At 39.8% G+C, this 12,863-nt stretch overlaps 1 protein-coding gene across 6 annotated transcripts; it reads right to left on the bottom strand.

The window, feature by feature from the left end:
• Positions 1–663: 663 nt before the first annotated feature.
• LOC113697793 (AUGMIN subunit 4-like) lies at positions 664–6,126 on the bottom strand. 6 transcript variants are annotated; one of them, XM_027217377.2, is made up of 14 exons: positions 5,896–6,125; positions 5,738–5,785; positions 5,489–5,614; positions 4,682–5,035; positions 4,339–4,438; positions 3,819–3,864; positions 3,022–3,115; positions 2,799–2,870; positions 2,548–2,606; positions 1,710–1,778; positions 1,573–1,624; positions 1,228–1,305; positions 1,050–1,141; positions 664–942 (listed from the first exon to the last, which is right to left on the bottom strand). In XM_027217377.2, the coding sequence occupies exons 1-13, from the start codon at positions 6,022–6,024 to the stop codon at positions 1,079–1,081; spliced, it is 1,290 nt and encodes a 429-aa protein (XP_027073178.2). In that variant the 5' UTR covers positions 6,025–6,125; the 3' UTR covers positions 664–942; positions 1,050–1,078. The 6 variants fall into 6 exon arrangements, 4 of the variants coding, with proteins under 4 accessions (XP_027073178.2, XP_027073179.2, XP_027073177.2 ...); XM_027217378.2 differs by having other exon boundaries at positions 664–885; XM_027217376.2 differs by having other exon boundaries at positions 802–1,141.
• Between the last annotated feature and the right edge of the window lie 6,737 nt (positions 6,127–12,863).

Genomic DNA, 12,863 nt, shown 5'->3' with positions numbered 1-12,863 from the left:
TAAACTTTTGTAACATACCCAATTAGATATTAGGTTAATTAAATTTAACTCCCTTGAGGTTTCACCAAATTACCAATCAACCCTTGAGATTAGGCCAAATTACATTCACCCCTCATCACCAATGTCATCTTTATTTTACCGTTAGATTCTGGAGAATGACAAAATAATCCTTCACCCAAATGCACTGACAACTAGCCAAGTTTCAATGGAAGAAATGGAGAAGAAAGTGGGAGTCAAAGGAAACAAAAAATGTACAGAAAAAAAAGAAGAATATTAATAAAGAAAAAACTATATGCTTCTTCCGCAAAAAGAAAGCAAAAAAAAAAAGCCTTCCCAATTTATATCTTTGTTGGTAAAAGGAAAAAGAAAGAGAAAAACAAAACAAATAGAGGAAGAAATACATAAAACCAAAAAGACAAAAAAAAAAAAAAACAAAGAAAGAAAAAAAGAAAGAGCAGAATAACATAGAGGAAGACTTAAAGTTCTACTCACCAACGCCAGTTCTAGTCTAGTTCCACTCCCACAACGGCACAACCCCTCTGGATTCCCACCACTCATTTTACCCAGCCACAAACACTTGCTTTGTTTGAACAGCAATTTTTGTTTAAATCCTACAGGCACTTGCATTTTTTGGACAGCAATTTTCCAAGAAAAATTATTACATTTCGGTAAACACATTTTTCAATTACCTTTTTATCTTACACATCACAAATCGTTATAATAATTTTTTTTTTACAAAAAAAATAAAAAAAAAATACAATCCAGACAAGGCCGAATTAATGTCACGTATGAGGTCATCACTGGTCCACAACCCCGTTATAGCATAGTATACCGCAGCACTCGAAACTTGGAAAAAACCTCTTAGAATGGATGCCTTCACTGGGACTATGAAAGACAGATCGGTAGAGCATTTATTGGTTATTATACACAACAAATGCTTGCCTATGGAAGAGAAAATATTCATTTCCCACTCGCGAATTGTGCAAAAACAAAATATAATGGATATTTACTCTATTATTGGTTATAGTAATACAAGACAGAAGACATACGATAAGCTCTGAATCCAGGAGGTAATAGGTCAGATGCTTCGGTTAAGGTCCATCTCCACTTGGTGAATGGTCCAACGCAAATTTTCCAATTTCTGCAACAGGACATTCCAATTTAAGAGTTAACGAACAACTAGACAAAAACAATTTCCATGATATATTCTGTTTAATTCCCACTTGCCTTGACTATCTCATGATATTGTCTGGCTATGGAATCGAAGTGTGGATCAACGCCTTGATATTCACGAAGGCGTGTAACCTGAAAGCATTAAGAATACAAGATAGTCCAGCGTAAGATCGTCTGAGCAACCTGAACAATAATCCTAAAACGTATCTTCCTTACTCCACTCGAACTCAAAGACATGATTCGCGGAAATCTTATAGTATCATGAACTATTTGACAAAGCAAGAAGCTAAGCATAAACTTAAATGGCTATACAAGCAATATCAGTGGCATAGACTGGCACACAAAAGCACATATTCTACAACCCCAACTTGAAAAACAGAATATACGAATGAATTATACCGCTTTATTATATGCAAGTGATGCTTCATCTGTAGAATCAACCAGATATTTCCTGAACCAAAATGAAAGCAAAGAAAGAGAAATGTTAATCCCGCGGCATCAGCAGAATATTCACTGATAAAGTTGACTTTGTTTACCTTATCTTGTGAAGTGCTCCAATTGTTTCTGGAGTATAGGTGTCATACAACAGGACGTGTTCTAGAACTCTGAGAACAACATTTACGTAAGAATATTATATTCCTCCTATAGGCAAACAGCAGTAGACCATCTGTCTCAAAACAACTCAAGTTGGGGAAGCCATTTAGTTATCAGAAAGCCCCATCATCACACATGAAAGGTACCACGCTAACCCATTCATGCACTATCTTTGTTCATCTAGTGAAGGCGTGCGGATGTCAAGTTGCGTTATTTGCCCCCAGAAAGAGTATTCCTGATTTACTTTCTAAATATAGGTCATGAAAAGAAAAGAAAGCAATGGACCTTCACCACATTTTAAGCATCACAAAGGAGAGAGGTTAAATCTGATAAGCAACAAAGAACAAATCCAATTGCAAAACCTACATTTAAGAAAGACCAACCAAAAAAAAATGAAGAGAGGGAATTAGATACAGATAGTTTAACAAACTGTATTTTTAAAGCACCATTGATCCACATTGCTAGCAAAAGGAGAAAAATCCAGAAGATGAAATATGGGGAAGAAATTTCGACTCAAAACCTAAAATAGTAAGATCAAGTTTGTTTCTGACTACTCAACAACCCCCCCCCCACCCCCGGGGGGCCCTGAAAAAGAAAAAAGAAGTTTGTTTTTGACTGTTCTAAGTGATATATCCAGGTTGTAGAATGTAGTCAAAATTCACTGAAAATGTATCAGATGATGACAAGTCGGAGCATCCTTGACACCAAAATTTCAGAATGTACAATTTATACAGAAATAAAATTGTCCAATCACAGGAAAAAGCACGAAGTGAGGCAAACCTCAATTTGGCATTCATGGTCTCACACCTTTTGCAAAGCCAAGTTTTGTGCAGTTCATCCTATCAATTTAGATGCAAATGATGAGCTTAAATATCTGGTGAGGAATAACCAAAAAATCAAGAAGTTGTGCTTGCAGTTACATTTAAGGACAAAACTACTAGGAAACAGCAGAGAATGAAGTAACATTATTTCCAAAATCAAGTTGTAACCTGTAGCTTCAAGAATACAACACTGTAGGGAAGTAAACTTACATATTTATGTTGATGCTGCAACTTAATTTCTTTAACAAGCTTGATTAGCACACCTAGTATCTGCTCCAAAACCTTGAATGGAAAGAATGACCTTTAAGTGCTAATTATAACGAACTATGGAAAGTATTATATATCAATCTGCAAATGCATGTAAATCCAGAAGTTCAATAAGAAAAATAGAAGAGAAAAAATGCAGGGACTTAGGATGCCAAGAAGACTATACATTGTAATATTCTGCAAACTTTCTGTCAGATGAATATAGATCCTCCCTCCATGCTGTTTCTTCTCTCTCAATCTCCTCAATAATCAACTTTATCCTGTTAAAGTTAAAAGCCAATCTATTGCTTAATCACATTTATGCACTAATGATTTAATATTAGTGTAAAATAGGACCTAAAAATGATATGCATACATACTTAATTCAAGAGAAGTTATACAGACTATCCAAAATAATCCTGCTGGACCCTGTAATTACTTGGGGAATTCTGATTAAGCGGAAAAAAGGCACAATTATGTGTATTTTAACGTTATTATTACTATTGTTTGGTCTGCAATGGTGTGGGAAGGCGGGAAAGGAGGTAAAACCTGAATCTTTGGTCACATTACTAGAATTTTCTCTAAAATTGAAGATTCCGGCATACATGTTTCAGTGGATTGTTTTTCACTTCAACATAATGCCAAAACAGTAACATTTGCACAACCTCTTGAGCATTTAAATAATCATTAAGAAGTGTCATCAGAGTCTGAGACTGGTAGTAATATTTTATCCATGTTTAAATGGAATCACATTGACAAGAACCGGCAAAAGATCACTGAAAGATACAAGAAAATTTGGCAAATGCAGCCAAAACTATGGGAGTCCATTGAATTATCAACACTTGATGTGGCACTTTACATCAGAATGAATCAACTAGCAGCCTCAGTGCATAAGAAGCATTTTAACTTGATAACATAGATACCCATAAAAACAGAAACTTTGTAATTAAGGTGCGGAAAAAAAAATTAGATCAAGGCTCAGACCTTTCTGGGAGCCTAGCAGTTGAATTTGGACCACTGGTTGGTGAATCTGCAAAGATAAAGGAACTTTACATCTTTGAAGTGTTTACAAGCAAGCATTGTAACAAAACTTAAAATGACCAAAATCTTCAAGTATGAAAAAGTTTACTATTGGGCGTTGAGCGAACGCAACTATTTGAAGCAAGTCATACTCAGTAGTTCAGCAAAAATAACATGAGCATGGCTAGAAAATCGATATAGTAAAATGATCATTTTCCCTATTCATTATTCATTGCTTCATAGTTATCAAAATTTTGAATTAACGCAGGCACCCAGATGTCCAGTCAGTATCAAGTTAGTTTAAGAGTGTAACAACCAATAATCAGAACTTTTAGCCTATGAACTTGGTAGCTTTTCCACAGGTCAATGAACTTGCCACTAGTAGCAAATGCTCAAGGACAATAGTGACCAGGCAACCAATCGACATCCACAAGCAGGGATATTTTAGGACAATATCGAAACAATTACAAATATCTTGACTTACCGATGTCACCTGTAACCATAGCATGTATTAACTTATCAGACTTAATGTCTAGTCGACTGTCAATCTCACGGGCAAGTGACATCTGGTATTCTGCCATATCCTACAGTTGCATAACAGAATAGGTCTTTAGTTCATTGGTTCAACATTTTATTCTTCCAAAGTAGCTCCAACTAACAAAAGATTCACATATCAGAAATAGAACTTCCACTTAATCATGTGTCATACAAAGGAACCAAAGAGCAAAAGGTTGTTTTCAGATCAAGCATACAAGACATTCTCTAACTGCACAAATTATCAGTAAAGAAATCTCTGTCCCATGTGATAAAGGCATCTGATGTCATACCATAGGTAATGGAAGTTGCTGAAGTTGAGTTTGCCACAAATAAGCAGGAGTGATTCCGAGGTATCGATTAGGAGCACCACCAACTTCAGGTTCTGTTGCATCAGCGACAACCCCTGAGATCATAGTGCTGGCAGGAGCAGAGGTGCCAAGTGCTGATATATTTGTATAATTAGTTGAATTTGAGCTTGAGCTAATTGTGACACTGGTACAGGTACTATCAAGGGAGCTTCTTGACATTATACTCCATTTTTCAATTTCTTCCTCATGTATTTCGCCATCCTTGGATATCAGGGGAAGCCTCAGCTTCTGAGCAGCTTCTGCCACAACCATTCGCTGCTCAAGAGCCTCGTAAACCTGAAATATGTATATCACAGTGCAATTTTTAACATGTCCTCAAGTAAAACATTTATTTCAATTAAAAGTCTGTGGAAGTGGGGTCCATTTTACAGGGCTCAAATCGATAAATCCTGCTCAATGACAGGGAACAAGATAGATACACAGAAAGAGCGAGATCTCAAATGCAACCTATATTACCTTTACTCAGGTCAACAGACTGCTTTATATAACTACATAATTAACAGATGCTCGGGAATGACTTCATCATGAGACTTTGATACATATCAGCTCTAGTGATGCCAATAAAATGCATTTATATGGAGCTTACATGGCACAGAAAACTGACAATGGCAGCACGCTTAGCTAAAGTAGTTTCGCATTCCCATCTTGCAGACAAATATACTACTTAGAAAATTTTACAGAAATACTCCCAACAATTGCTGTTAAATATAGGAAAAAGAATCAGAAAACCTCAGGAGGATTCTTCAAGCCAAGCTGGGAGTAAAGACCCTGAACATCGCGAATGCCCCCAAAATTAGCCACTGAAACCGCCTGCTGATACTCTTCCACCATTGCAATTGCCTCGATGTAAATTGCCTACGGTTGTATTAACACAGATGGTATCAATTAAATGTGTCAAAAAGAAAAAAGAAAACAAAACTAACTGCAACAAACAAACCCAAAAAAAAAAAAAAGGAAGATTCTCAGTAGAGAGAATACCAAGGCTTCCAAATAACGCTGTCGTTCTTTGCACATTTCCTCCCTCGCCTGCATCCAATCCACATTTACACTAAATTCTTACCTCAAATTCATTTTGTGATAAAATAGAGAAAGGAAGAAGGTAATATTGTCCGAGAGAGAGAGAGAAGAGAAAGTACGAGTTGGAGATCGTAGTGAGTGGATTTGGAAATGAGAGAACCATCAGGAGCTAAGCAGTGCCGCTCCAACTGATCTGATAGCTGGATCGCGTCTGCTCCTAGATTTTGTGCTCCGATCCCCTTCCCCATTTGTCTTCTCGTTTGACAAATTTCGCTCGAGACTTTAAGAGGAATATCTTGCTTCTGCTGTTGGCTTCTGTCTTTCCCTCAAAATTCAATATTTCAATTCCCAATTTTGAACTGCCTTTAAGCCGGCTTGCACGCCAAAGCCAAGCACGACTCAATACGACATCGCTCCGTCTTTCTCCTTTTTGTTTGTTTCCTTTTTTCCTTTCTGTTTGATAACAAGTTTTTTTTTTCATTTTAAAAAAAAGTTGATAACAAGTTTTTTTACCATTTTTTAAAAAAAGTTGTTTTTATTGCATTTTTTTGGGATTCACTTTATTTCATTTCAAAACAAACACAAAAAAAACAAGACTATTATCTTATTCACCGATATCTTCGTTAGGAAGATCTCCACACAAGCCTCCAATCCCTTTATTTCATTTTTATCTCCTTTCTAATCTTCTTTGAGTTGGATAGCTCAATTTGTACTTGAATCAACTATGTACGTCTCGAATGATTCTGCAAAGTGACCAAACTATTTTCGCAGAAATCAGTAGTTGATTTGACTAGAGCAATAAATACATGAAGTGATCTAAGTGTTACATAATTTGTCGCAATATATATATATATATATATATATATATATATATATATATATATATATATATATATGCGAATCATTTAATTAATTCGTCAAAGACCCGAAAGGCAAACCAATTATCACAATGCTTGAAATACTAATTAGGAAGAAAGCTAACGCAAGTTTTTAGGTTGTCAAGCAATCAACCAAGTCTTTTTTTTTTTTTTTTATCAAAACGGCAACATTTCATTTATAGACTAACTCAACTTACAATTTTTGGGGCAACTGCCCCTACAATCTGCTTGCACCAACTCAAGCAACCAAACTGGGAAGTCAGACTTCCATTCAGCAGTTTCTTTCAAATTTGTAGCAAATTTAGCTACTTGATGACTAACAGAGTTGCTTCTCCTTCTAGTGAAGGAAAAACAACATTCATAAAAACTGAGCTTCAGCTTTTCTATGTCTGAGAGCACAGTTGCAATTTCTACATCATTTTCACCACTATTTATCTTGTCAATAACTTGCTTACGGTCTGTCTCAAACTCTACCCTTCTCCCTTGACATTTGGCCACTAGCATGGCTGCTCTTAGAGCCAAAGCCTCCTCCACTTTTGGATTCGAACAACTTACGCCTGGTACTGCCCAAACTCCCACCAGCTCCTTCTGCCAAGACCTCGCAACCAATCCCCAACCTGCTTTATCCTTATTCTGATGGACAGCAGCATCTGAATTTATCTTGACCCAAGCCTCCCTAGGTTCTTTCCATTCACTCAACTCCTCCTTCCCCACCCTATTACCACTAACTGGTTCCCCCTCCTTCACCTGAGCATCCTGATACTCCCTCCATTCCCCAACAGCTTTTTGGACAACTGTCATAGGGTCCCTAGCCTTAGCTTCAAACTGCCTTGCATTCCTAGACTTCCATATCTGCCATAACAAATTTATTGTCACTGCAATCCGCTCCTGTCCCTGCTCCTTATACACTGCATCTTTCAATTCCTCCCACCAGTGCCAGAACTTATTTCTGTGAATTACCAACCCCTCCCAGCTTACTGGTGCCATCTCCCAAATCGCCTTCGCATGATCACAGAAAAACAGCAGATGTTCAACAGTCTCTGGATGCTCCCCACAACAACTGCACATATGATCCCCCTTAGCACACCTTGCCCTTATACTTGCATTCACTGGCAGGATATTTTGTAAGCATTTCCAGATGAAGTGCTTCAACTTTTGCTTCAAATTCATTCCCCACAAAAAACTCCAGCTCTGAGCTGAACACTTCCTACTGCTGCTTGACTCAGCAATGCTCTTGTCACCAGCCACTTCCTTCCTCATGCATTTTGCCAACCTATAACCTGACTTTACTGTATATTCACCCGTACTAGACTTACTCCAATATATCCTATCTTTCATACTACATACACTCAGAGGTATCCTCACTATATCCTTCCCTTCATTTTCTTCAAAAACTTCTGCAATTAGCTCCCTGTCCCACTTCCCATCTTTTATGAGCTCACTCACCCACTGGACAGCCACCCCTTCAGCCCTTTGAGTTTTTATTTTCCCATTCCCAGAATTTGGCAACCACCTATCTTTCCAAATATCAATTGATTTTCCATCCCCAACCCTTTTCTTTATTCCCTCCTCCAGTAACTCCCTTGCTTTCAGTAAACTCCTCCAATACCAAGAATCCGTACTCTGACTCTTCATTGCCCATATTGAAATTCCCTTAAAGTATCTTGCTCTCATAACCTTACTCATCAACAAGTTGGGCCTAGTTAAAATCCTCCATAGTTGTTTTGCCAGCAAAGCCAAATTAAACTCATGCAACTCCCTAAATCCTAGACCTCCTTCTTCCTTCCCATCAGCCAACCTTCCCCAGCTCAACCAGTGGATTCTGTGCTTCTTTTCCTTTTCACCCCACCAAAACTTTGCCATCCCAGAGCTAATTTGCCTACACAAGTCCTTTGGAAGTACACAACATGACATTACATAGATAGGTAATGCCATGATAACTGACTTGAGCAGCACCTCCTTCCCAGCCTGGCTCAAAAGCTTCTCTTTCCACCCTTCCAACCTACCTAAAGTTTTCTGTTTAACAAAATCAAAGGTCTGCCTTTTGGACCTTCCAATAACCAAAGGCAGCCCTAAATACCTACTTTGTTGAGCCTGCTTCATCCCTTGCAGTTCCCTCAATACTCCTGCCTTATGTCTATGCACCACATTCCTGCTAAAAAATAAAGAAGATTTCTCCATATTGATCAGTTGTCCCGAAGCCTCCCTGTATACCTCTAATATTCTCCTTAGCTGCCCAGCTTCCATAGCAGTTGCTTTGCAGAAGATCAAAGCATCGTCTGCAAAAAATAGGTGAGACAGCCTAGGAGCTTCCTTTGCAATCCTAATCCCAGTCAGCTTCCCCTGCACAACTGCTTGCTTCAACAGTGAAGAAAAACCTTCAACACATATCAAAAAGAGATAAGGAGACAAAGGATCACCCTGCCTCAAACCTCTGGTTGGCCTAATAAAACCTCTCTTTTTCCCATTAAAATTTATTGCATAAGTGACACTAGAGACACACTGCATCACCCACTGAATCCACTTCGGACAGAACCCCATTCTCAACATGACTTTGGCCAAAAAATCCCATTCGACTCTATCATAGGCCTTAGCCATATCAATTTTGATCGCCATATACCCATCCCTCCCTGTCCTCTTATTTTTGAGAAAATGAATAACCTCATGAGCTATAAGAACATTATCCAAAATCTGCCTCCCAGGAACAAAGGCAGACTGAGGACAGCTAATACAGTAGTTCAGGACATGCTTGAACCTATTGGTGATTACTTTAGAGATAATTTTGTACAACACATTACACAGACTTATAGGTCTAAGATCTGCTATAGTGCTAGGTAATTCAGTTTTGGGGATAAGACTAATAAGGGTCTCATTAATAGATTTTAGGATAAAACCAGAATCAAAGAAGCTATTAACAGCACAAATGATATCAACTTTTAAAATTGGCCAGAACTTTTGAAAGAAAACTGGTGACATACCATCTGGTCCAGGAGACTTATTAGGATGCATCGAAAATACTGCCTGACTGATCTCCTGCTCTGTGACCTTCCTGGTGAGCTTCATGTTCATCTCATCAGTGATGGTCTGTGGAATTCCCTCTAAGATCTCAGAAAACTCCTCAGGCCTCTCAGAAGTATAAATGTGCTGAAAATAATCAACTATCTCCTGACAAGTTTCCTCTTCGTCCTTGCACCACACACCACTACTGTTTTTCAGCACACTAATCCTATTCATCCTTCTCCTCCCCACCACCTTAGCATGGAAATAATTCGTATTTTTGTCCCCTTCTTGTAACCACTTCACCCTAGCCTTTTGGCTCCAATATATCTCCTCCTGCTTATAAGCCTCTGCCAGCTTCCTTTTCAAACTTGCTAACTTAATTCTGTAACCATCACCTCTACTCTCCTTAACCTCTTGGATCTCCTGTTTTACCTTTTGAATCAGAATTTTTGAATTACAGCACTTCTGCTTAATCCAACCAAGCATATCCATTCTGACTCTTCTAATCTTGGATTGAACCATGTACATCCTTGAACCCCCTTGCTGCCTCTCCCAAGCACCTCCTACAACCTCTTCTATATCACTGTGTTGTAACCACCTCCTATCAAACATGAACCTCCTTTTCCACCTTCTCCGTTCAGGCTTAGTATCCAGCAGCAGAATACAATGATCAGAAGCCTCAGTCTCTATGTGAGTGCACTTTGCCTTCTCAAACCTCCTAATCCACCCTGTATTTCCCAGAATCCTATCAATCCTTTCCTTCACCTCCCCCTCACTTTTCCAATTGTTACACCAGGTCCAAGGGACACCTTCAAAGCCAATATCTACCAGTTCATTACTATTGATAAAAGAAGTAAAGTCATGAAAACTCGCATCAGCTCTTTCCCTGCCTCCCCACTTTTCAGCATTTGAAGTGATATCATTCAAGTCCCCCAGAATTGCCCAGGACTCCCCCCAAATGCAACTTCTTCTTTCCAATACCTTCCACTGCTCCCTCCTAACACTAGCATTTGTACTCGCATAGACACAAATACACCACCACTCAGCACCAATCTCACAATCATCAATCAGTAATTCTATAGTGAAACTGGTAAAAAGCACATTTTTCACCTTCAATTCCTGTTTCCATAGTACTGCCAATCCTCCAGCCAGTCCTACTGGATCGACCACAAACACATTATCAAACTTAATCCATTGCTTAACACTGTTCAGGACGCTTTTTTTCTTTTTTGTTTCTGACAAAAAAACCAAAGATGGAGAGTGGAGTCTTATGACCTCCCTCAACTGGGGAACTGTCAAGGGGCTCCCCACACCTCGACAGTTCCACACCATAGCTCTCATTTAACACTTGGAGCCCCAATAAGGGTGGGCTCCAACCCCTCAGCTATGTCCATCCCCTCACAACTCCCTCCATCTGCCTTTATTTTCTTCATATTTTCCTTCCCCTCCTGTTCCCCCCATCCTCCCATTCCATTGTTTCTATCTTCCTTTTCCCTCTCTCGCTCCCTCCCCTCCACCTCATTGACTACAACCAGAGGTCTTCTCCTACTGACTTCCAGAACCAGCCTTTTCCATGTTTTGTTTGCCTTATGCATTCTTTTCCTCTTCCCCCCTGCTTTCCCAGCTTCTCCCTGTCCTCCATCACCCTCTTACATCTTCTACCCTCCTTCCCCTCCCCCAGCACTCTGCTCTCATTCCTCACCCCATCAATCCACATAAAATTAGTGATTTCTCCCACTGACCCCTCACCCTAGCTCACCCCCTGATGCAGCTTTTGGTCCTTTTCCACCCTTAACCCACCCTGACCACCACTACCCCCTCTTCCTAGCTTGCCATCACCTTCCTCCCCCAGCCTCCTCTCCATTTCCTTCCCACCTCACCTTCAAAACCCCCATCCTTCCCACTAATCTGCTCAATCAGAGGTTCCCTTCCCCCCATCTGACCCTTATTGCTCCCCCCTCCCCTACTGTTAGATCCCACACCCTCCCTCTCATGAAATGCTGCTGTATAAGTCAACAGCAGCTGATTATCCTTAGTCCTATCCTCTCTCTTAGGCTGAAATTGGGATTCCTCCCTTACATCCTCCCTATGGTCATTCCCGTTCCTACTCTTCCAGTTAGGACTTCTAGGATAGCTAGTCCTCAGCCAATTCCCATACTGAGGTTCTCTCTCCTTATCCAATCCTTTCCTCCCACAGCTTCTCTCATTATGCCCAACTCTACCACAACAAAAGCAGAAGTCAAGGCATTTTTCATACTTAAATTCAATCCACTTCACCATTCCATTACTCTTAACCATAATTCCCCTTGGTAAAGGAACTGTCAGATCAATTTCAGCAAGGATTTTTAGATGTTTACCATCTTTCCCCCTCCCTGGGGAATTATCACATCCTCCACCCTTGCAAAAATACTTCCAACCTTCCTGCCAACCTCCTTGGTGATCCAATGGATCGGAATATTCCAGAGCTGAATCCATATCAAAGTTTTACTCAAGGCCTCTCCATCGTCTTCCAGGCCAGCTCTCCACCGCAATAGGATCAGAGGTTGACCATCATAGATCCACGGTCTCTTATTCAAAACCAGATCCATGTCCTTCTCCTTTTCAAACAGGAATTGAAACAGATTGCGACCAATCTCCACCACTCTCAGATTCCTCACCTGAGGCCACATAACCCCTACAAAACTCCTAATACCTCCAATATTTGCTAGTTTATCCCCCCAGACTTTCCCAATCAGACTCAGTTCGCACTCCCTGACGCCTTGCGCCATCTCCTCCTCCTCCAAACATACTCCATCTCTTTCTTCCTCTGATAGCTTAAACTTCCTTAAAACCTCCTCGATACTGTCCATTCCTCCTTCCACAGACCATACACTTGAGAATTCCAGTAGCTACCAATCCAGCACAAAGCCAGAGTCCGTCCGAGTCCTTCGATGCTTCCTTATTAGCTCCCAGCACCAGCTAATACTGTCACACACAGAGAAAACAAAAAGATCAGAGTAGAAAGAAGACAATGCGAACAAATCGATAATCGAAACGCAGGAGCTGATCGATTAGATGCAATTAGACCACATCTCATCGCAGCAGATCAAACAATAACAAAAGCTATCTCGAGCAAACATCCACTACGTGATCAGGAGTAATGGAAGGAATTTGTTAGTTTCCGGGAATAGAAAGCTTTTAAAATTGGCGCCAAATCCTAGAGAGTTGAA

This window comes from Coffea arabica, chromosome 7c, assembly GCF_036785885.1.
Source record: "Coffea arabica cultivar ET-39 chromosome 7c, Coffea Arabica ET-39 HiFi, whole genome shotgun sequence".
NCBI lineage: Eukaryota > Viridiplantae > Streptophyta > Magnoliopsida > Gentianales > Rubiaceae > Coffea > Coffea arabica.
The sequence above is the reverse complement of the archived record's forward strand: the minus strand, read 5'-3'. Positions and strand labels throughout refer to the sequence as shown.